Genomic DNA, 24180 nt, shown 5'->3' with positions numbered 1-24180 from the left:
CAGCATGTAGCGCACATTTTCAAAGCAGAATATCTGTCTTCAGCATTGTTTTTCAGATAAATATGTTCACTCAGCATGTTTCTTAAACATCTTCAAACACATAATGTTTTTTTTTATGCTTCAGAAGAGGCAAAAACGTACATACAGCACCTTAGATCGTGTTTGTTTTTAAATTCTAGCTCTTGTTTTAACAGTTTTACAAGTAAAAAAGTGAACTGAAATGTACGCAAACTTGCTTTTATGCTTATATGAATATCAAATGATTTAAAAAACACACACGAACCTAAAACAAAATTGAAGCGGGGTTCATTTTGCAGGGGCTATTTTCTGAAATGCTCATTTTTCTTTAATGCTCTGTCAATCACATTAAACAAATCGTAGCTTTAAATTCCACTGTCATACTTCGTTAGAAACACAATCTCAAATCCGTTTGATTTTTATAAGCTAATGGTTCTGTCGATATGTAAACGGAGCCAGTTTTTAAAATTGTCTTGCACCATGAGCGCAGTTTTAAAACTCAGGAGGAAGAAAGAAAAAGCTTTCCTTTCCTCCTCTTTCCACGGCTTTGATCCTGCGTAGTATATCGTTAATAACAGACCAAGACATAATAACAGGCCAGTGGCGGGCAAATAAAGCCGCTTTATAGCATTACGCTTCCCAAAAAAACCTCTGGGGGGAATAGAAGGCCACTCGATGCCCGAGTTGCACCCCATAAGCTTAATTTTGTCCTTGTATGCACTGCAACACACCCAGAAACATGCCCTTTAAAGCATAAATGTAGACGGACGAGTTTCCATTTCAAAAACACCTGTTTGAGTCGGTGCCAGGTAAGTGTTTTCATTCTCTCTCATTTAGCGCCATACAACACCCTCATCTATTCCTGAGAAGCTAGAGAGGCTTAAAGTGATTAAAGAAGAATCTCCTTTACCTGCGCTCTTTCTGCCAGCCTCTGGATCTCTGCCACCCGCCTGTCGCCTTTAATTAATTTGCCTGTATCCTCCTTTCATGTGATGCTGGTGTTAATAATAGGTGTGAATGTCAGACGCTTTGACGTGTTCCTCCGTTTAAACTGTTAGAGCAACAGCACAAAAAAATGCATTGTTGATTTCCATTGTAGATATAAAACACTTCAGGAGGATTAGTATCTCTTTTAAGTGTGTGTGTTTGTGTGTTGCAATAGTTGTTATATACTTTCTTACTGAAGAGGGCGATAGAGTTACCTTCATGTTCGGGCTATTAAAGGGATAGTTCACTCAAAAATGAATGTCTACTCACTATTTACACTGTAAAAAATGCTTGGTTCCACACAGTCGATTTGTGTTGGGACAACATGAAGAAATTAAGTTACCTTATTAGTTTTTACACATTGAAGTGGATTGAACATAAAACAATTAAGTTTTCCAAACAAAACCTCAAGAATCATGTCGTCTCAGCTTGTTTTAAATAAGCAGGTTTTCAGAAAAGCTTTCATTTAAATGAAATCAGTCCATCAATGTTATTTGAAAACCAGAAAAAAAATTGATAACTGTTTATCTTGACGTCTATTATACTGCATTGCATCACTCGCTCTAGTTTACTCACTGGATGTATTTTTCGCTCAAGTAAAAAAAATTTATTTAGTTGTCAAAAAAAAAAACTAAAGAATTGTGTCCTCTAAACTTGTTTTAAATAAGTACTTTGAACAAACAGAAAACAAGTGGTTCCATACCATTATGAGTGTCCATATGAGTAGGAAAAACAAATACTATGGAAGTCAATGGTTACAGGTTTACAACATTTTTCAAAAGCATTTCTTCTGTGTTCAAGAGAATAAAGAAACACAAAAACAGGTTTGGAACAAGTCAAGGGTGAGGGAATGATGACAGAGTTTTTTTATTTTTTGGGGGGGGGGGGGGTGAACTACTCCTTTAAATTTTAGTAATGGCATTTTAAACCTGATTATTAGGTAAAAGTTGTAAAGGCAAATGAAATTGCAAAAATACTGTACAACAGGTTTCCATAAAAACATCAGTCCATCAATGTCATTGTTTTATTTATTTATTTATTTATTTTATAAATAAGCCAGATATTTACACTTTAAAACCTTTTTTTTTTTTTTTAAATGCTAACAATTTATCTTAACGTCTATTATGCTGCATTCATTCACTCACTCTAGTTAACTTATGGAATGTATTTCGCCTATGTATTAAATGTATTAAATTTGAAGTTATGCCAAAAAAAAAAAACTCATGAGTCATCTCAGCTTGTTTTAAATATGTTTTAAGTACTTTGAACAAACATAAAATGTCAATTTTTGAATGTGCTCACCTTTAAGTGGTTCAATACTTAATATATTCAGAAAAATGTTACAAACCTGTAACCAATTTACTTTCATAGTATTTGTTTTTCCTACTGTGGAAGTCAATGGTTACAGGTTTTCAAAATATTTCAAAAGGATATCTACTGTGTTCAAGAGAACAAAAAAAGGTTTGGAACAAGTGTAGGTGCGGAAATGATGACAGAAAATACATTTTTGGGTTAAAATCTATCCCTTTTACTTTTAGTAATTTTGTTTTAAAGGTAGAGTGTGTAATCTTTAAGCAAAAATATAACAGGTTTCCAGAAAGGCATTAGGTAAAGTTTATTTATAAACTAATTTCAAGAGGATCACATGGTTATGATAGCTTGTGGCTGATCCCGCATTATTCAATTTATGATTCACCAAATCAGACGATTCCTAAGGCACCTTAAATGCCCTAGGTTTCATACCACAGTCATCCTTGTTTTGAAGAATCCCCCCTTCCACCCCTACTCCTCCTCCTTTCCTAGATGGGTGGCACGGTGGCCCAGGAGTTAGCACTGTAGCACTGTTGCCTCACAGCAAGAACGTCTTTGGTTCTAGTCATTACCAAGCCAGCCGTTGTTTCTGTGCGAAGTTTGCACATTCTCCCCGTGCTCGCCTAGGGTTCCCCCAGGTTCCCCGGTTTCCTCCCACCATCCAAAACCATGCTACTACTAATCCCAATCGGCACCATGAACATGCTCATAGTAAGTAGCTATCTCTTAAGAGCAATCACTATCTGTTCATTAGCTACTACAGCAGGGGAGTTCTCGAGATCTACCTGAGCTCAAACTCCCCTCTCACCTTACAAACAGGAGGGAGCCCCGGGCTCGAGGATCTTATATGCTCAGGGCTCTCTCCCGGGACAACATGCCAAACAAGCTTTATAAACAATCTTCAGCTAAGTGTGAACTTTTGAATTTAAGTAAAATCAGTCCATCAGTGTCATTTTTTATTTTTTTGTAATTACTGCAGAGATTTGTACTTTAGCACCAGAAAACCAGAAAAAAATTGCTAACAGTGTTTCTTTTTATTTATGTTGCTGAATACTCACAAGATGTATTTTGCCTCACACCAATTTTTGGCTCGAGATTTTTTTTTACGTGCGTAGAAGATCAAATTCGTCATTTCATTTATGGATTCGTGTTAACGTTTGCACATTTGACTTTGTACATTAATTATTTCAATTCTTTTTTGATGTGAGCCCAACATAATAGCACACCATGCAAAAAAAAAACTGCTTTTAATTATTTTGTAAATTAGCTTTCATTTTTATTTTATTGTAATTTTAATTTCAGATTTATACTGTCTTTTGAATAAAAAAAAGATTTAAAATATGTTTACATTTTCAGTTTTAGTTTTATTTCAATTAGCAATGTTTGTTCATTCGTTCATTTTGTTTTCAGCTTGGTCCCTTTATTCATCAGGGGTCGTCACAGCAGAATGAACTGCCGAGTTATCAAGCATATGTTTTACGCAACTGATGCCCTTCCAGCTGAAACCCATCTCTGGGAAACACCTATACACACTAATTCCCACTCATTCACCATGGACAATTTAGTCTATTTAATTCACCTATAGCACATGTCTTTGGACTGTGGGGGAAGCCAGAGCACCTAGAGGAAACACACACCAACATGGGGAGAACATGCAAACTCCACACAGAAATGCCAGTTGACCCAGCTGGGACTCGAACCAGCGACCTTCTTGCTGTGAGGCGACAGTGCTAACCACTAGACCACTGTGTTACTCTTTTTCTGATTAATTACCATAAAGAAATTATGTACCTTGTATTCAAATTTTTGAAATGCATATTACAGTAAAAACATATCTATTGCATTGCAAAAAAATCACTACGCTACGCTACACTACTACACTACGCTGACATCACACCACATGCAGACGTGACTGAACCTTGTAAACAACCCCATAATTGTTTGCTTCACCTGAAACTAATCATTCTTGCCAAATAAATCATTAGCTTCACAGAAAGAGCATCTGTTTTCAAGAGCAAGCGCCATCTCGTCTATGACTTTTTGGTGACTATAAGCTCCAGAGTCTGTGTGTAAATAACGATTCTGCTTTTATCATTCGTCCTCTGCAGCCCCGAGGCGAGAGAACCATTATCGGCCAAACCAAAAGATTTTGAATATAAGGCGAGCGTAAAGAGACACGACTAGCATTAGCGACAAGCCGTGCCTCCACAAAAATCGCCCACGTTTTAACCATGCCACCCAGTCGGCCCACAGGCGCAGACATGGTGACAAGAAAGACGCCGTGTGATTTATGAAAACTGCTCCGCGCCAGGGAGGCGAGGTCGTTTCTTTTTGTTCGTTTCTTCTCACCCCTTTGGCACCGGCGCTAGCTATAGGCCATTAGTGGTTTCATGAAATTGTTTTGGAGGGAAGTGTGCAGAATATGTTCAGGACAGAAGGGCAGATGGACAGCTTTAGCATGGCTTTTGTAATGCTGAAGACACCAGGAGCCCACAATAGTGCAGACGCCGGTCTTTCTGTCTCTCGCTGCGATGCTGCTAAATGGTTCCAAATGTGTTAGCGATTATGCATCCTAGTTGTGTTTTATGAGCGGCAGCCAAGTGATGCAGATACACACACACACATATGCTTTTGTATGCGCAGAAACAATTTCAACATGCACACAGTATTTAAATGGGCCTGGAGACACAAATGAACTCAGACATATAACCGCACACATGAATACACATACACATGAACTTGTCTGTGACAAAGGGGAAAAACCACAACGAAGAGAAGCCAGCTAATCGATAAACTGCTCTCTTCTGCACGTCTCTAATTTATAGGTAAGGGTTGGTATTTAATGGTTACAGTACATTCAGTGATTTTAAAATGTTTATTTTGTCTTTTTTTTTAAAATGCAAGCCTTTATATAACTCTCACATAGTAACACATAATAACACAACATAGTGCTCGGCTTAAATGAGTACACTCCTTACTTTAAAATTAATACATTCTACAGGATGCTTTGCAGTGATGTTGTTGTGCATTTACATTAGATTAGTCCGTACTAAAGCCAAATCTGGAACTAATCTTAAGAAGAAAAAACTTAAGATCACAGTCAAATTTTTATACACCAAATTTAATATGTTAGGGGGAAATATTAAATAAGTTTTTAATAAACAGAAAAAATCTAACTATATATATTTATATATATATGAAACACCAAATATTAGCAAAATTCTCTGAGAAATGGATAAAAATATTAATTTTCAAAAGCAGTGTTCTCATTTATGCTGTGCACACTGTGTGTTTGTATATAAGTAATATGACACAAGTCGCAGTGTGACGAGACTTTGTCAGCAGTGGAGGGAAATGTGCGTTGGTGCCTTAGTGCCCCCACCAGTGACCATATACAGCCACATTGTAATGCTACGAGTATAATATTGTGCTTATAGAAAAGTTAGATGGCACAATCATGTATATAAAAAGAAAATGAAACACGGAGTCTCAAAAACTTTTTTGTATGTGGAACTACTTTCTTCTGCCATTCATTCACATCTGCAGCTGACCATCAGAACAGCAGAAACCCTTGCTACTTCACAAAGTCACTTTACAGCTAGTATATGAATGATTCTCCAGCGTAATATCTAAAGTGATGACAAAACAGGTGATTGTGTTCATATTTTAAGATCATAAGGCTGAACGGCATGAAATGCCATAAATCTACAGATATTTCCCAGTATTTCTATGTTGCAATCAGAATTTCACAATAACCAATTAGCCAAATAGCCAATGCACTGAATCTGATGCTCCAAAATTATAAAATATTTAAAAATAGGCACTATCCTTATAAATAAACTGCATAGTTGCAATCTAAACAACTACAATCTTGTGTAAAAAAAAAACAGCCTTAAAAGTACATTGTTTTTCAACAGCTGCAATATTTGTCAAACTGTAGAGCAGGGGTCACCAAACAGTGTCCAACAGATTTTAGCTTCAACCCTAATCAAACACACCTGAACAAGCTAATCAAGGTCTAACTAGGTATACTTGAAACATCCAGGCAGGTGTGTTGAAGCAAGTTGGACCTAAGACAAGAATAAATTACATTTTAAACAGAATTACTATTACTCTTCTGGTTGAAATAAATACATAAATGTTACGTTTTTGTTTTTTTCCTTTGTATTCATCAACTAATCATGAAAAAATATCAATGACATCGCAATAATATATGCTGAAAATGCATTTTAAATTATATTTTAAATGAATATAAAATAATTAAAAATATTTTAATCTATTGTAGGGGACATTTAAAAAAAATCCCACCTCATAGTTCAGTAAAAAATGTGTATTTATATTTAATTTAATACTAGAATTAGCATAAGACCCCAGTATGTGTCTTTATCGCTTGACCTGTTATAATGATTATTATTTTGTCATGTTAATAATTTCTATCACTTCTGTCATCAGCATTATTTAAACCCTTCAATATTTCATTAAAACTAACCTCAGCTCATTTCTCTCTTCAGGTTCGACAGACTTGAGTCCTTTCCCTGGCCAGTTTGAGCGCCAGTTCCCTGCCTTCTCCTCACTCACCGAGAGCCGCTTTTCCAGTCCCAGAATGCACTACCCGGCCACCTTCACCTACACGCCAACCCCGGTCACCACAGGCATGTCATTGGGCAGCGCTCATTACCACACGTACCTCCCGCCGCCGTACCCCGGATCCACCCAGAGCCAAAGCGGACCCTTCCAGAGCAGCAGCACCCCTTATCTCTATTACGGTGCTTCCTCCGGCTCCTACCAGTTCTCCATGGTTCCTGGAGGAGAGCGATCACCCACCCGCATGATGCCCCCCTGCACCAGCGCATCCACAGGGACCAGCCTGGTCAATCCCAACCTCCCGGTTCAGGCTGACGGAAGTGGAGGAGTGGAGGGAGATGGAAGTCATAGCAATTCCCCGACTCTGCTTAATCCTGCTGGAAGAATGGATGAAGGCGTTTGGAGGCCGTATTGATCAGACAGTAGACCTTTTTTTTTTTTCAATCTGTACTCTTCCACTCGCTATGGTGGATTGTTGTTGGATGTTGGTCGCCCAGCAGTCGAAACACAAAATATATCATTTCACAAATCTTTCAAAGGACGGAAAATATTGGAGAAAGTTAGATTGTTCAAATTAGACGGTGGAAAAAGAAACACCAGAAAACATCTCTGCTCATTACAATAATAGAAACTATCTTACAATTTGTAATAGTTTTAATAGTTCTAATGTAAATTAGGTTTTAATGGAAGCTGAAATAGTCATAAGGAGTCTCCACTGGTAGTTCATTGCCTTCTATTTGTGGTAAAACCCATAAAACCTATTTTGCCGGAAATATAAACGGTTACTTTAATAGAAAATGTGCGTGCTGCCGTCGGTTAGGACAAAAACTCCTTTTGAGTTTTTGATGAAAGATGTCTTTATCGCGTGTGTTGTTAGTTTATGATGTCTCTCATGATGTTTGGAGACAGTAAAATGTTTTTAGCATAATTTTAATGTTTTAGCCCTCTGGGGTTGCCAAATGCTCTGGTGTGTTTACTCACATGTTTTTCTGATGACAGTGAAAATACCTTAAGATACTTTGTTTGTCATTTTCATATTACAGATATGAGTAAGACATCATTTAAAATTGTTTTTAAAAAGTATATCGTTTTTATTCCTGTGATTGAAAACCAGGACATGCTGCTTAGGTATGCTTTAAAGCATTGCTACTGGTCATGAGCTAGTTTAAGCTTGTTCTTAGGGTTGAAGATGGTTCTTAGATGGCCATGAGTTGGTTTAAACTGTTTCTTAGCTAGACATTAACTAGTTTAATCTGGTTCTTAGCTGGTTTAAACGATTTTTTAGCAAGTCATAAACTGGATTAATCTGGTTTTTAGCTGGTTCTTAGCTAGTAATTAACTGGTTTAATCTGGTTCTTAGCTTGTTTAGGATGGTTCTTAGCTAGTCCTGAGATGTATTCGCCTGGCTTTCAGCTGGTTGAAACTCATTCTTATCTAAACATGAACTGGTTTGATCTAGTTCTTAGCGGGTTTAAGATGGTTCTTAGATGGCTATGAACTGGTTTAAACTGTTTCTTAGCTAGACATAAACTGGATTAATCTGTTTTTTCAGCTAGTCATGAACTTGTTTAATCTGGTTTGTAGCTGATTCACGCTGGTTCTTAGCTAGAAGTTAACTGGTTTGATCTGGTTCTTAGATGGTTAAAACTGCTTATTAGCTAGACATTAACTGGTTTAATCTGGTTTTTAGCTGGTTTAAACTTCTTCTTAGCTAGTCATGGACTGGTTTGATCTAGTTCTTAGGGGGTTTAAGATGGTTCTAAGACACCATACGGCTGGTTAAACTGTTTCTTAACTAGACATTAACTGGTTTAATCTAGTTCTTAGCTGGTTTAGGATGGTTCTTAGCTAGTCATGAACTGAATTAATCTGGTTTTTAGCTAGTCATGAACTGGTTTAATCTGGGTTTTACCTGGTTTAAGCTGGTTATTAGCTAGTAATTAACTAGTTTAATCTGGTTCTTAGCTGGTTTAGGATGGTTCCTAGCTAATCATGAACTGAATTGATCTAGTTCTTAGCAGGTTTAAGATGGTTCTTAGATGGCAATGAGCTGGTTTAAACTAATTCATAGCTAGGCATGAACTGGAATAATCTGTTTTTTAGCTGGTTCTTAGCTAGTCATGTACTGGTTTCATGTGGTTTTTAGCTGTTTTAAGATGGTTCTTAGCTAGTCATGAACTGGTTTAATCTGGTTCTTAGCTGTCTTAAGCTGATCATGTGCTGGTTCTAAGCAACCCCCTGCTCAGGAAAAGAACCGGTCCAGCCTAAACCAGCTAAGAACCAGTTTAAACCAGCAGTCATGCTTCAGAACATACCTAACCAGCATATGCTGTTTTTAACACACATTCAAGTACGTAAAAAATGACAACAAAACAACATGCTTTTGTAAAATAGTAACAAATAGGGTGTGCTTTTTGCCATCAACTTCCTTCTTAAAAGCATCACAAAAACACATGCCTCACAGACAAAAAGGTAAACGTGCTTACAAAATTTAGAAATAGTGACCATCCAACAAGCTAATATCCAGAGCTAATTGTATAAAGACAATGAAGCATTCTTACCTGAACACTAAGTCCTGTGTCTTGTCTAATTTTAACAATGCACCAGTTTTTCAAAGTTTTTTGTGCTTTGGAAATGTGTGAAATGCTATATTTTGTGTGTTTTGACAGCTAGATATCGTGAATGAAAATGGACTTTTATCCCTCACAGCCTCATTTTGGAATCATCAGGTTGAATAAGGTCTATGAGTGTTTCCAAACGAAAGGCATGGTTTTAAAGCACAAACCTTTTTTAGGATCTCGCTGAGCTACTTTCCCTCGCTAACACAAGTATTTATGAGCCCGTTGAAAGGGATATGTTTTGTTTTTTTACATTGAACTTTATGGTGTTACGTTTCTTCTGGAATTTTTGAACTCTGGGAATCATTGTCATTTAGGCAGGATTGAAGGAATCGAGACGGAGTATTTCATTCATCATTATGTTATTATTTACTTGTCTTGGCATGTTTTTTAATATATCATTTAAAGCACTGAACAACATCTGTATGACAGTTTGTGATCAAATCTCTTTTTGTGCTTTTTGTTTGTTCGTTTGTTTGTTTGTTTAACTTAAGCATTTAAGTTATACGTAATTGATTTAAAGTAACTTATGAAGCCATAGATTGAATTAATGTATTTGGAGCTTGAGTCATAGAGGAGATATTTTTGTAAAGCGTCTATGTTCAAGTCTAATTTAAACAAATTCTGTGCCTTAATTGATCACACGAAGTTGTTGAATGCGTTCAAAACGAAATAAGGGTCTCTGTGTCCAAGTACACTACATTTGTGAGCAGTTATACCAAATGCTCTTTCACTGTTTTAAAGCTTTAAACCAAAGAAACAGCCACGGATGCTCAAAAAGTGTTTGCCAATGTGCTAGATCAAGCTTTCTTTGAGTAGCGTGCATGTGCTGGGGTAATTTATTTAGCTTTCTTGTTGCTTTATTATAAGTGGCTGGGAAAGGTTTCCAGTGGAGGAACATTGAAGGTTATGGATATGTATCTTACAGGGATGTACTTTTCCTGATAACTGGAGTGAGTCAAATAAATATGGAGGGGAAGTTCTCTCAGCTATGGCACTATATTATTGCACCAATGCAACTGGAGTAAATACCTCTCTTTTTTTCGAAGGGGGGTGGGATGTAATTTATAATAGTATAACTTTTAGCTATAATTAAATGGGATGAGTAAAACAAAAATGATAATTTAATTCATCAAGGATGCATTTTATTGATAATTGAGACTTTTTCTAGAATCTTGAACTTAATTATGTTGAAAATTCAGCTTTGCAGCACATGAATAAATTAAATTGCGAAATCAAATCAAATAGAAACTAGATGTACGAGTTGTAAAAATATTTTAAATATTTTACAGCATTTTTAATCAAATAAATGCAGCTTGATGAGCTTGTATGCTTAAAAATATAAAAATACGTCTTAAAAAACGTCTTAAACATCCCAAAGTTTGGAAAAGGTACAATTAGAAACATTTCATTCCATTATAGTGTCAGATTACCTAATAAAAAGGTTTATTATCAGCTCTTAATTATGCAAATTATCTTCATGATTTCACAATAATGCTGTTCATCAAAGACGGATGGATTTAACCAACCGCAATTGTGTTTATTTAGTGCAGTGTTTCTCAACCACGTTGCAGGAGGACCACCAGTTCTGTACATTTTCCATGTCTCTTTAACCAAACACACCTGATTCACATCATCAGCTCATTAGCAGAGACTGAAAGAGCTGTAATGGGTGTGCATACAAAGGGAGACATCCGTGCATCGTTGGTGGTCCTCCAGGAACGTGGTTGAGAAACACTAATCTAGTGCAGGGCTGCCAAATTCAGTTCCTGGAGGGCCGCAGCTCTACAACCCTGCTTCATCGGACATACCTGTAGGTTTCAAACAAGCCTGAAGAACTCAATTAGCTTGATCAGGTCTGTTTAATTAGGGTTAAAGCTAAACTGTGCAGAGCTGCGGCTCTTTAGGAACTGAATTTGACACGTGATCTAGTGCCTTACTAAACAACTGACAGCTTTCCTCAGATAAGTGCTTTAAACAAAACAAAAAACGGCTCGTAAAGCCAATATTTATACTGTTAAATTAAAAAAAACCAAAGCTCTTAGTTTGTTGTTTGTTTCTGATCAGCTTTAGATCCAGTATTGCATCTCCAGCGGGACTAGTCCACTTGTTTCGAATGTTATCACTCGATTGAATGGGCGTTATCAGCTGATGGCCAGTATGGGCCAGTAGGGGTCTTCTGCACCTACTGGTAGGCTCAAAAGGCTGGAATCATCCATCAACATGGTTAATCAGCTATAATAATAGAGAAGACTTCAGATCCAGATCTGTTTTTACAATACGGCGACGGTTGAGGTAGGGGTAGACGTTAATAAAATACAGTTTTTTATAAATAATATAAATAATTCCCTGATCTGTAGCTGATTAACCATGCAAATGGATGATAACAGCCTTCTGAGCCTACTAGTAAGCGCAGAAGGCCCCTACTGACCCATATCTCACAGCTAATAACGCCCATTCAATCGAATGATAACGTTCAAATCGGCTGACTAGTTAAGGAGGATTTTCAGGGCTACCGTGTTACATTTCTGGCTAATCCCATCCTGCTTCAATTCAGGTCAACCTACAGTATAAAGCGAAATAGCTGTGAGTGTGTACGAAATGTTTACAACGTTCAGAGACCATGTTGTATATTACAGGAGGTAAAATACACCACCCTACTTGCGTTGAGTTATCTTGTTTCTTCTTTATGTGTAAATGAGTATTTATCTGACAGGTTAACTGAGGGCAATTTGTAGCAAATTTGTCTCCGGTTCTTGCATGCTTTGTTTTCTTTGCACATCTGTGTTTAAATTATCTTGTTTTTCTTCCCTGTGAAGCCTGTTCTCTTTCATCCACGGATAGAAAAGGGGTTTAAAGGGAAACGATCATGACAACAGTGAAAGAAATTGGCTTTTTTGGATTGTTGTATGTAATAGTTTTCTTTGTAAGAGAAATAAAAAGAGATTTTGCAATGATCTCCGAGTTGTAGTATTCTATCATAGTTTCCTGGCATTGCTGTGTTCCTCTTTAAATATTTCATCTCCGTCATTAAACTTTCTCCTCTGTCTCTTTTCTCCCCGTCTGACGTTGACTGAGAGTCGCATTGGGGCTTTAGGGAAGACTAATGGCCAAAAGTCCATGCTTCGGGTTGTTCCATTTACATACAGTTTCACTGCCTTATCGATGAACCCTGAAGATACCTGGCTGGGGATGAAAGCTGGGAAGCGCTTCGGGGTTTGTGCACTACTGTAGAACGCACTGACTTGGACCAAAATCTGGATCAACATTTGCTTTGGATGGTCCTGGATAGAGCAAGGCTGGCCCCAGAGCTGCGTTTGTCTTTCTGGTTCTGATCTCTGTTAAATTGAGACGCTCGCACATTACTCCGAGACATAACAGACATAATCAGAAGGTGATCCGTCTCCATTTTAAACAAGGAATCATATTCCTGGGATTTCCATGAATGTGGGGAAAAAGTGAGGATTCACACTTGAGATGTTTTGATCTGCATCCAGGAATTAATGAGCCAGGGAGGATGAGCTGCTAAAAATGGGTGGATAACAAAGAAATCGTTCAGAATTCTTACATGTATGGACCCTTTTCACAAGACACGGTCATCAGCATCTTGAATCCTTGAAAGTTTTTATCATTTAGATTATTTTTTTAAACGTATGCATATGTACTTGTGTATGTATTATATCATCTTTACATCAAAAATAACAAGTGAATTACCTCTTATTCGAGGTGTTTCTAATGCAGCATTTATGAGGCAGGACAGTAAATTTGACTTAGTTCTCTCTTCTAGCTGCCATTAACAGTCTTACACAATTTTTATCTTTTATCTGAATGTTTTAGGCCCAATCCCATTTCTTCTTTTGTACCCCTAACCCTTCTCCTTGGCCCTTGAAAAAGAGTGTGAAGGGGAAGGGCTTCAAAATTTACCCCCTAAGAAATGGGACAGTACTACAGCACCTGCACACGTCGTCATATGTCATCGCGATCTCTTGCTTCATGTGAGATCAGACGATCGTGACTGATGTAGTTATTTCAGTTGTTATTTTGTGGCAGTTATCTTCAGTAAATTAGTGAAGGCACATATTATGTTTTTCATAACGATCAAATGTGGGAATAAGCTCATAACTATACTGTGCATTACATACTGGCCATATTTATCTACGTAAACACACCAAAAACAACATTTGCATTATAGCAGACACTAAAAAGCCTATTCCAACCCACTAGACTTTTCTGACAGGGTATTTGAGTGTCATCGAGTGACAGTGCTCTTCCAGCTGCAACCCATAACTGGGGAACACCCAAACACTCTCATTCACACTCATACACAAAAGCCAATTTAGCTTACCCAATTTACTGCATGTCTTTGGACTGTAAGGTAAACCGGAGCACCCGGAGGAAACCTACGCCATCACAGGGAGAGCATGCAAACTCCACACAGAAAAACCAACTGACCCAGCCGGGACTCGAACCAGCGACCTTCTTGCTGTGAGATGACAGTGCTACCCACTGCGCCACTATGCTGCCCCTTTATTAATCTCGGGTCACCACAGCGGAATGAACCGCCAACTTATCCAGCATATGTTTCATGTAGCGGATGCCCTTCCAGCTGCAACCCATTTCTGGGAAACATCCATACACACTCATACGCTATGGACAATTTAGCTTACCCAATAATTCACCTGTACCGCATGTCTTTGGACTGTGGTGGAAACCAGAGCACCTGGAAGAAACCCACGCGAACACAGGGAGAACATGCAAACTCCACACCCTATCTGGTAATCAGTTTTCTGAAAAACTTTAAATAGATAATTTTGGTAATGACACATCTAGCAGACTGATAAAAAGTGTTAGAGATAATCTTGAGATACAACTTTTACCAAAGTAACTTTGTTTTTTTGTTATAGTAAAAGAGTCACTATAACTTTATGACGTATTGATTAGGCTGCCATTTAAAGAACATTCATGCATTCATTTTCCTTCATCACTTTATTCATAACAGGTCGCCACAGCGGAATGAACCGCCAACTTATCCAGCATATGTTTTACACAGCGGATGCCCTTCCAGCTGCAACCCAGTACTGGGAAACATCCATACACAGTTCATTCAATTCACCTACAGCGCATGTTTTTGGACCGTGGGGGAAACCCGAGCACCAAGAGAAAACCCACAAGGGGAGAACATGCAAACTCCACACAGAAATGCCAACTGCACCAGACTGGGCTCGAACCGGCGACCTTCTTGCGGAGGCGACAGTGCTAACCACTAAGCCACCATGTCGCCCTCTCTGGTAATTAATTTTCAGGAAAATTTTAAATAGTTAATGAACACATCTAGCAGACTGAAAAAAATTGTATCTCGAGATATCACTTTCACCAAATTAACTTGTAATAGTAACCTGGTTCTGGTTACCTAACCAAATTTTTGACATATTGATTTGGCTGCCATTTAAAGGGCGTATAAAGAACTATTTTTAGGGCACACTTATTATTTGAAACGAGCTTCAGTAGTTTCGACCCTTTAAAAAAAAAAACAAAGTTCTACTACAAAAATAGATTTGTAGACAATATGGTAACCATAGGCTGTCACGGTGGCACAATAGGTAACACGATCGCCTCACAGTAAGAAGGTTGCTGGTTTGAGCCCCGGCTGGGTCAGTTGGCATGATATGCTCCATATGTGTGGAGTTTGCATGTTCTCCTCTAGTTCACATGGGTTTCCTCTGGGTGCTCTGATCTTCCCCACAACCCAAAGAAATGTGGTATAGGTGAACTGAATAAACTAAGTTGTCCGCTGTGTATGAGTGTGATTGAGTGTGTGTTTCCCAGTGATGGGTTGCAGCTGGGAGGGCATCCGCTGTTAAAAACTTATGCTGGATAAGTTGGCGGTTCATTCCGCTGTGTTGACCCCTGCTTAACAAAGGGACTAATCCTGAAAGAAAATGAATGAGTGATTGTGAACAGGGACACAGCAATAAACTTTTTCAGTATCGCTAACCCCATTGCCAACTATGTTTATTTATGTTTTATTATTGATAGTTTTCACCATTAGCGGACTCGTCAACATGTCGAGGCTGCTGCAAGTCTTTTTACGGGTTTAAAGAAAAGAGAGAGCATATTACTTCAGTGTCAATTAAAATGCGACTTGTGATTTAAAATGTGAATTAACTTGTGTGAATGAGAGTGTATGGGTGTTTCGCAGTACTGGGTTGCGGCTGGAAGGGCATCTGCAGCGTAAAACATATGCTGTATAAGTTGGCGGTTCATTCTGCTGTGGCAACCTCAGATTAATAAAGGGACTAAGCCGAATAGAAAATGAATGAATGTTAACCATATTTTATCCATGGTATTTGATGTAAAATTAGGCCTTGGATAATTTTTGTCAATTGACAATTAGTTCACCGCAAGTGCCACACAAAACGCGGTGTGTATATATATATACATATACTCCTTTGTATAGATGCCTAGATATGTGTAAAATGTGGATGGGGACGAGCCTACCTCGCGTGAATTGTGGGATTGACTGTAAAAAGCATGGACAGTAAGGGTGTCACGATCCTCCAAATCCTCAATTCGATTACATTTTCGATTTTAAAGGCACAATTCGATTAGATTTTCGATTATGAATAATTAATTAATTAATGACCAATTAATTATTTGTAGCCTACCGTTTAAACTACCTGACCTGTATGGTCTTTGTTTTACCCATAAACAAATCATACAGTAAATGAATAAAGGCAAGATACACACATAATTACCACCCGTCAATCACTTTTTCTGCGGGACTCATGAATAGGCAGTGATCTGTGTCGTTATAATGGCGTCGGTAAAAAAGACGCATAACCAACAGGAACCAGCCAACAGTATCTGAGGTGTTCGCTAAAATGACTAACTACAAGTGAGTGAAAGATTGAAGCAGTCCTCTGACTGCCTGGACCTGCTGTCTGGAGCGCATGGCTGTGTGTGCGTCTGTGTCTGTGTGGTCACGTGATGTGCATTTTCAGAGGTAGAGAGGAAGGAGGGCTGCTCAGAAATGCCACACGCCACTGTGGATGTCAAATCGTTGTCGTTCTAAAATGCCATTTAAAAACAAAGACAGTGTAAACAGGGCCTGAGTGTGTACTTTTAGTGAGCGGATTTGCAACGGGGGCGGGTGGAGGATCGCGATGCCGGTGTTGTCTATCGGACGAACCGTTCGTAATACGTACATAGCAGAGCTTGCAAAACTTTGTTTTTTTTTTGTCGACAAAACGAACGTTGTTAACATAACTCACTGGAAATCCAAAATGCTTACACACCGGCGACTTCATTGAAAGAGGAGAGGGTTGAAGTTCTGTCGACGGGTCTCCTGCTTCTGCAGTTTAACAAGCACTTCAACAAGCCTGTTTTTTTCCCGCTTGGCAAGCCAAGCTGACATGGGGGCGTGGCAGCATCGACAATTCTATTTTTTGATTCGATAATCGAAATTGAGCATAAATTTCGATCGATTTCGATTAAAAATCGAAATCGTGACACCCTTAATGGACAGTGTCAGAAAGCGTAAAACAGGTAGGAAAATAAACGGTTTTGTACCAAACACGACAGTCAGCCACTGTTGAACCATAAAATATGCAGATTGTGCTAGAGTTTATGTTGGGTTTAATGCTTAAATATTGTTGTTTACAATTTCGGAGCTTAGCAGTTGGTATTCGTATAACGTGTTGCAATTGAGGTGCTTATATTGTGATAACATCGGCTCAGTTTACAACAGTTTATTAAACTGACTGCATGCTCAAGTTCCGTGAAAACGGCAGATACTTTTCTGACCGTGACAAATGCGCGTGAACACAATCCCTTGTATTTACTACCGCAATCTATTTACAACAGTGAATCAGACTCAAAAGGAGCTCCAAAATGGCAGAAATACAAGAGTCAACACGTTTCAAATCTTTAGTTCTCAGTGTAGTCCCTTACCGTTAGACCTTGCTGTATTACTGTGAGTCAAATCTTGGGTGTGTTGAGTATTTGAGATGGTTCTGTACCTGACACTATTGTTTTTGGTCAAGAAGCAGCCCAGATTTTCTCTGTGACATCAATCTTTTATTAATGTCTTACCAAGTGAGAAACATGGGAGGAGACGGTCCATCCACAAACCAGGCAGCACCTCTCGGTCAGAGAACCCAAGATAAACTACAAACTTCACTCCGTCTCCAAATGCTCTGTGTTAGAAAGGAAGGTCACTTAATATTCTCCACATTACTTCTTTCCCAACCAATATTGTGAAATGAAAATAAATTAATAAATATAGTCGTATTAAAGTTTTTATATGCAGAATTAATGTTTTTAATCTGATTGCTTGCAAAATACAGTAGAAACAGGCATGCTGTGAAATAATATTACAGCTTTGAGTTTGAGTATTGAATACTACAGATTTGTGAATTATTATTGAGTAACTGAGGCCCAATCAGCATATTAGAATGATTTCTGAAGGATTATTTGACACTAAAGACTGCAGAAATGATGCTGAAAATTCAGCTGTTCATCGCAGTAATAAATTATGGCCTTTAGTAAAACATATCTAAACACAAAACATTAGTTAAAATGTTAACAGTATTTCACATTATATCTACACTCACTTTGTTTTATATTAATAAAACTTAGCCTTGATAAGCATAAAAAAATGATCCAAAGAGGATTTCTTGGATTTACTACAACTACATTTTTTTCAAAGTTATAAACACACTGGTTGTAAACTTAATTTGGGCTGAATTTAAACAAACAAATTCAAGTCAAGTCAAGCTTTGTCAATTCGCTGCATGTGGGGACATGCAGAGGAACGAAATGTTATCTCTCGCATAAATTAATCATAAATACAAACACAACACTGGAAATAACAGATATTTTAAAAATCTATGCATAACTATGTACTAAGATACATAACTATGCACATAAGACCGGCTGTACAAGTATGTTTACATGAAACTAAACAATGTTGTGCAGGATATTGTGCAAGAGAGGTATTTAAGGTTTAATATTGTGCAAGAGTTCTTTAAGGTTGAAAAAAGCAGACCAACATGATTGCACTACATTTATAGTCAACATCTTTTTTCTTATTGAGTTCTTGTAAGATTAGATGAAGCTTAGATAAAGTGACAGGTGCATAAGAGAAAGAGAGTTTCTACAGGTGGTTTGTCAAGCCCACTCACCTGTATGAAGCACAATTTGAAATGGAGACATGGAGGGATTAAGAAATATAGTGCAAATGTGCAACCTTAATTTAAGATTAGCATTCTAAATTTAATTTGATTGTTTAAATTGACCCAGATTAATTGTTTGAAACAATTTTGCATAAATATTTTTTAGCATTCTTTCAAAAACGAAATGATTGTTCAAATTATACTTATCATCATAATTTTTAACATTTTGCACATAAATCTGGCAATGTTTTTATAATGTTTGTTAAAACAAGATGTAAAATCTACTGCAAATGACAATTTAATAATAAAATAATGGATAATATTTTGAAGAAAGCTGAAAACCTGTGACCACTGACGTACATGGGAAGAAAACTAAAGACTGTGGAAGTCAATGGTTACAGGTTTTCAGCTTTCTTCAAAATATCTTCTTTTATGTTCAACTCAAAAAGGTTTGGGATGATATGAAGGCGAGTAAACATTTCATTTTGGGTTAAACTATTCCTACAAGTCATTCAAATGTGAAGTAAATTTGCTAAAATGTTGTGACATCCCCTTTGAAGCAAGTCAGTAATGTGTTGTTTTTAATTCAATTATAATTTTTTTAAATGTAACCCTGTATATAGAGGTGCATATGTAGTTGCTGCGCCATCTAGTGCTTCAATATCACTGCAAGGTTTGTATTTTTTGGAGAAATTGAACCAAATACCTTAGCATGAGCTTTTCTTTTTGCAGTTCTTGCACTAACCAATTCATATAATCATACACAGAGTGTAAATACTCCTAAATTATCCTAATTAGTAGTGCTGCATGATATTGGAAAAAAGCTAATATTGTGAAATTTTATTTTTCTGCAATCAAATATTGTGATACACTCAGAACAAACGTACACGGTGGTACAAATAACGTTCCTTAAGGAACAGTTTTGTACCTTTGCAAAAGTAGTACCTTTTATGGTAGAGAAAAGACCTCTTATGATATTGTTCTGTGCCTTTTATGGTACAACTGAAATGAAGATACACAATTGTTCTTATAAAAAAAGTACATAAGTGTTGGACAACTCCTTCTTTATTACAATATCTACTGCATTAAAAATAAATATGACTGTAAAGGCAAAGTGATTTATGAATAATTTCCATATTAAAACATGAATCATCATTTAAAAGCATATGTTTAAAGAAACTCAAACATTAAGCATTAACTTCTATATAACACAAAACAACTGGTAAAACTAAACTAAAGGTATTTTAAACTAAACATTCAAGGCATTTTTAATAAACATTAGGTAAGAATTTTCTGATAAACACATTTTCATTATTGATATTCGCTTCGTTTGGTGTTTGCTTTCCGCTACGCACATGAGCTGGCTAAAGTCCTGCATATACAACGTGTTCAAACACTGTGCATATCTCGTTGCAATACTTTTGCATAAATCTATTTCTATTTTGAAATTAAGTAGATTAAATGAACTTTTAGATGATTACAAAGGTATTGTGTGAAAATTGGAGAAAAATGTTTTATATTGTATATGTGAGAATGCATTTTTGTGAGAGTGTTGTAAAATGAAAAAGGTGCATTTACACAAACATAAACTTAAAAAAATATATTGTTAAAAAAGTATTTGATGTTTTATATTTACTGAAAATAAGTTTATGCATTTTGGATATATGAAAATGCCTTTAAATACAGTAGCTCTTGAAGGAACACATTTGACACTGTAAGGTATACACTGTAAGGTCTTGTCACTGGTACCTTCATGGATCACATTTGATGAAGGTACAATATTGGATCTGCATGTTTTAAAAACCAAAGGTACATTTCTGTTTCCCATGGTACAAATCATGTCTTTAAAGGTAAACTGCAATGGTACAAATGTGTTTCTTTGTCTTAAGGTAAAATTCTGTTCTATAAAAAGGTACTGCCCCAGTGACAAGGGTTTGTGCCTTCTTTGGTACAACATTATACCATTTTTTTTCTGAGAGTGTATGCATACAGTTTCAAAAGAAAGATTGAATAGCTCTATTTTACTGCTTTTTAAATGGAGAAAAAAATGCTTTTCTTAGTTTGCTTTGTCTTGTTTCTAGTCCTGTAGCTTTTCCTTTAGCTCACTTTATAAATGCTAGGGTGCCATAAATTCTCAAAAAAAACAAAAATATAATAACAAGCAAGAAACCTTACAAAGGCCTGTTAAACCACTGTTCATGTACAGTTTGTGATCATTGAGAATAAACACTACAAAATACCATCTTTTTCCACCATCAATCGTCTTTTAAAATTAAATTATCAAACATGTCTTAGATCACGAATAAATGTTGTTTTGTTTTCAACTTTTCTTAAACTTTTCCTTTTTAAGTTTTTTTTTCTTAAAACAAACTAAATTATCTGCCAATGTGGTGAGTAAAATAATCTTGTTTTTGCTTTGAAATGTAGATATTTGGACTAGAAACAATACAAAAATTCTATTTAAGGTTGTTTTCTTTATGTGAATTGTATAAATTCTATATAAATACAGTATTACATACAATTCTGTAGCTTCTGTTCAGCTAAAATCATACTTGTCAACATTAGGATGTGAAAATTAGCGGTCTTATTAACCTTTTCTTCACTGTATAACTTCAACATTCTGATTAGAGGGCAGCGAATTAATCTCTCATTCAGATTTTTTGTATCAAAAATTCACAGATAATGAAAGCATTCGATTGCTGTCCTAACTTTCTATGCTCATTTAAGACAACATTTGTTGTGATTAAAAGAAACCCCACCAAGATCAACATCTTTAGATGTTTTTGTTGTTGTTGTTGTTATTATTATTATTATTATTAGTATATGTCTGTTCAAAGTCACACACCCAAAACCCAGAGTGTCCACTTTAGCTCTGCTTCTAATCATCTGTACAGAATCCGTTTTAAACACAGCGTCTATTTATCAGTATTGAACACATCTGACAGTCACGCACCGCTACATGAACTGACTTTTTTTTTTTTTTTTTGTTTTTTTGAGGATTGCATAGGAGGGGCAACGCCGCCTATAAAGGAAATGAAGAGAATCCCTCTGTTTTTAATAGTCATTTCAAAGTGTTTTCATGACTTAATAAAATGAAGGCACGAAACAGATTCACATTTAAGGGCAAGGGGTGTCCCCTGGTGGTTTGGCGGAAAAGTTTGCGGATAGGGAGGATGGGCCCTTTAATGTTTATTGCCGCCCTTCATAGAATTATTAAAATACCGAAAAAAATACCTTTACGTTATGATAGCGGTATAGAATTGTAAAATACAGGAGAATCCCGGAAAAAACGGGAGGTTTGACATTAGGGCTGGGTCGATAGACGATGCCATTGTCCATCACCGATGACCGAAAGACATCCGGATGATGAGCCGGCATTGCGATTCTCCGCCCCACCCTCGTCACAGCAGCAACCACTTTGTAAAAAATACACTCTCAAGCCCCGTCAACACTAATACGTCTTTGTTTTAAAATGCCATTTTAGATGGAAAATTATCCACGTCCACACTGGCGTTTCATCTAGCATTTCTGAAAACATCTCTGTCCAGACTATACTGCTGAAAACACACATCACATGACCACACACACAAACACACACATGCATGTGCTGCAGCATGTGCACATCTGAGCTGCAGTCAGTGGGTGCTTTGAGCAGAAAACCCCAGAGAGTAGTGCACATCAGACAGATTATCAAGGATGTACCGCTGGATCACGTCTCACTAGTTGTTAAATGTGATATTTAATTAATCTTGTCTCTATTTAACAACTCTTTGGACTTTTGAATCTATCAGGTAACAAGTCATAGCATCAATACACAGCTTCAATCTTTCGCTTTCATGCTTATACTTTTAGCAAATTTTTAAGAGAAAACCTCAGATACTGATGGTTGGTTCCTGTTGGTTGACAAACAAAAGTTTGTCGACACCATTATAACAACACAGATCACTCTGCATATTCATGCCAGAGTCTCACCGAAAAAGTGATTAAGAAGTGGTGGTATTTTGTTTATAACTTTGTGTGTTATTTATAATTCAGTTATGAGTAAAGCAAAGACCATGCGGGTCAGGTAGTTGAAACGGTAGGCTACTAGGGGTGTCACGATTTCGATTTTTAATCAAAATCTATCGAAATTTATGCTCAATTTCGATTATCGAATCAAAAAATAGAATTGTCGATGCTGCCACGCCCCCATGTCAGCTTGGCTTGCCAAGCGGGAAAAAAACAGGCTTGTTGAAGTGCTTGTTAAACTGCAGAAGCAGGAGACCCGTCGACAGAACTTAAACCCTCTTCTCTTTCAATGAAGTCGCCGGTGTGTAAGCATTTTGGATTTCCAGTGAGTTATGTTAACAACGTTCGTGTTGTCGGCAAAAAAAAACAGTTTTGCAAGCTCTGCTATGTACGTATTACGTACGGTTCGTCCGATAGACAACACCGGCATCGCGATCCTCTGCCCGCCCCCGTTGCAAATCCGCTCGCGAACAGTACACACTCAGGCCCTGTTTACACTGTCTTTGTTTTTAAATGGCATTTTAGAACGACAACGATTTGACATCCACAGTGGCGTGTGGCATTTCTGAGCAGCCCTCCTTCCTCTCTACCTCTGAAAATGCACATCACGTGACCACACAGACACAGACGCACTCACAGCCATGCGCTCCAGACAGCAGGTCCAGGCAGTCAGAGGACTGCTTCAATCTTTCACTCACTTGTACTTAGTCATTTTAGCGAACACCTCAGATACTGTTGGCTGGTTCCTGTTGCTTGTGCGTCTTTTTTTACCGACGCCATTATAACGACACAGATCACTGCCTATTCACGAGTCCCGCAGAAAAAGTGATTGACAGGTGGTAATTATGTGTGTATCCTGCCTTTATTCATTTACTGTATGATTTGTTATGGGTAAAACAAAGACCATGCAGGTCAGGTAGTTTAAACGGTAGGCTACAAATAATTAATTGGTCATTAATTAATTAATTAATTATTCATAATCGAAAATCGAATCAAATAGTGCCTTCAGAATCGAAAATGTAATCGAATCGAGGATTTAGAGGATCGTGACACCCTTATAGGCTACAAATAATGAATTTGTTTTGAATTAATTATTTATTCATAAACAATTCATTCTCCGCCACCTATGACGATGATGTCATCGACCATTGCAAGGTTTCACATCATATGATGCCAAATTAGTGGACAACGCCCAACCCTAGTTGACATTTATGTATTATTCAGACTCAACATTGCATATCTTGGGATGTGACTATTGCAGATAACCACATTGCAATAATATCAATGCTGAAATTATATATGGTGCAGCTCTACTAATAAGAATGATTGATGTTTTTTTTCCACTAAACAAAGTTCTCCAGAACATTTAAAAGGTCAAATGGATTTTACATGTACAAAGCCATTTTAGAAGAGGAATGACACCCAAACCCAGCAGATGATAATCAAGGTAGATGTGAACCAAACCGCTGTGATATCAGTAC

General features: G+C 37.2%; 1 protein-coding gene and 2 long non-coding RNA genes across 22 annotated transcripts in view; 2 read left to right on the top strand and 1 right to left on the bottom strand.

Annotated features, from left to right (window-relative positions):
* runx2b (RUNX family transcription factor 2b) overlaps positions 1 to 12475 on the top strand; it is a 292292-nt gene extending 279817 nt beyond the window's left edge. For 17 of the 20 annotated variants that reach the window (XM_087296525.1, XM_087296522.1, XM_087296532.1 and 14 more), the window contains one exon: positions 6828 to 12475. In XM_087296525.1, the coding sequence (XP_087152651.1) occupies positions 6828 to 7315 (488 nt within the window). In that variant the 3' untranslated portion in view covers positions 7316 to 12475. 20 annotated transcript variants of the gene reach the window in all.
* LOC147832325 (uncharacterized) overlaps positions 11971 to 24180 on the bottom strand; it is an 18180-nt gene continuing 5970 nt past the window's right edge. The window contains exons 2-3 of the long non-coding RNA XR_015519159.1: positions 17610 to 17713; positions 11971 to 13043 (exon numbers count right to left, since the gene is read on the bottom strand). This is a non-coding gene — a long non-coding RNA (uncharacterized LOC147832325). The remainder of the gene's footprint in view (positions 13044 to 17609; positions 17714 to 24180) is intronic.
* LOC141379447 (uncharacterized) lies at positions 13166 to 17773 on the top strand. The gene is made up of 3 exons (XR_015519205.1): positions 13166 to 13780; positions 14423 to 16062; positions 17050 to 17773. It is a non-coding gene; the product is annotated as an uncharacterized LOC141379447 (long non-coding RNA).

Source organism: Danio rerio, chromosome 20 (genome assembly GCF_052040795.2).
Source record: "Danio rerio strain M-AB ecotype USA chromosome 20, GRCz13ab, whole genome shotgun sequence".
In the NCBI taxonomy this organism is placed as follows: domain Eukaryota; kingdom Metazoa; phylum Chordata; class Actinopteri; order Cypriniformes; family Danionidae; genus Danio; species Danio rerio.
This window is presented reverse-complemented; position numbering and strand designations above follow the sequence as displayed.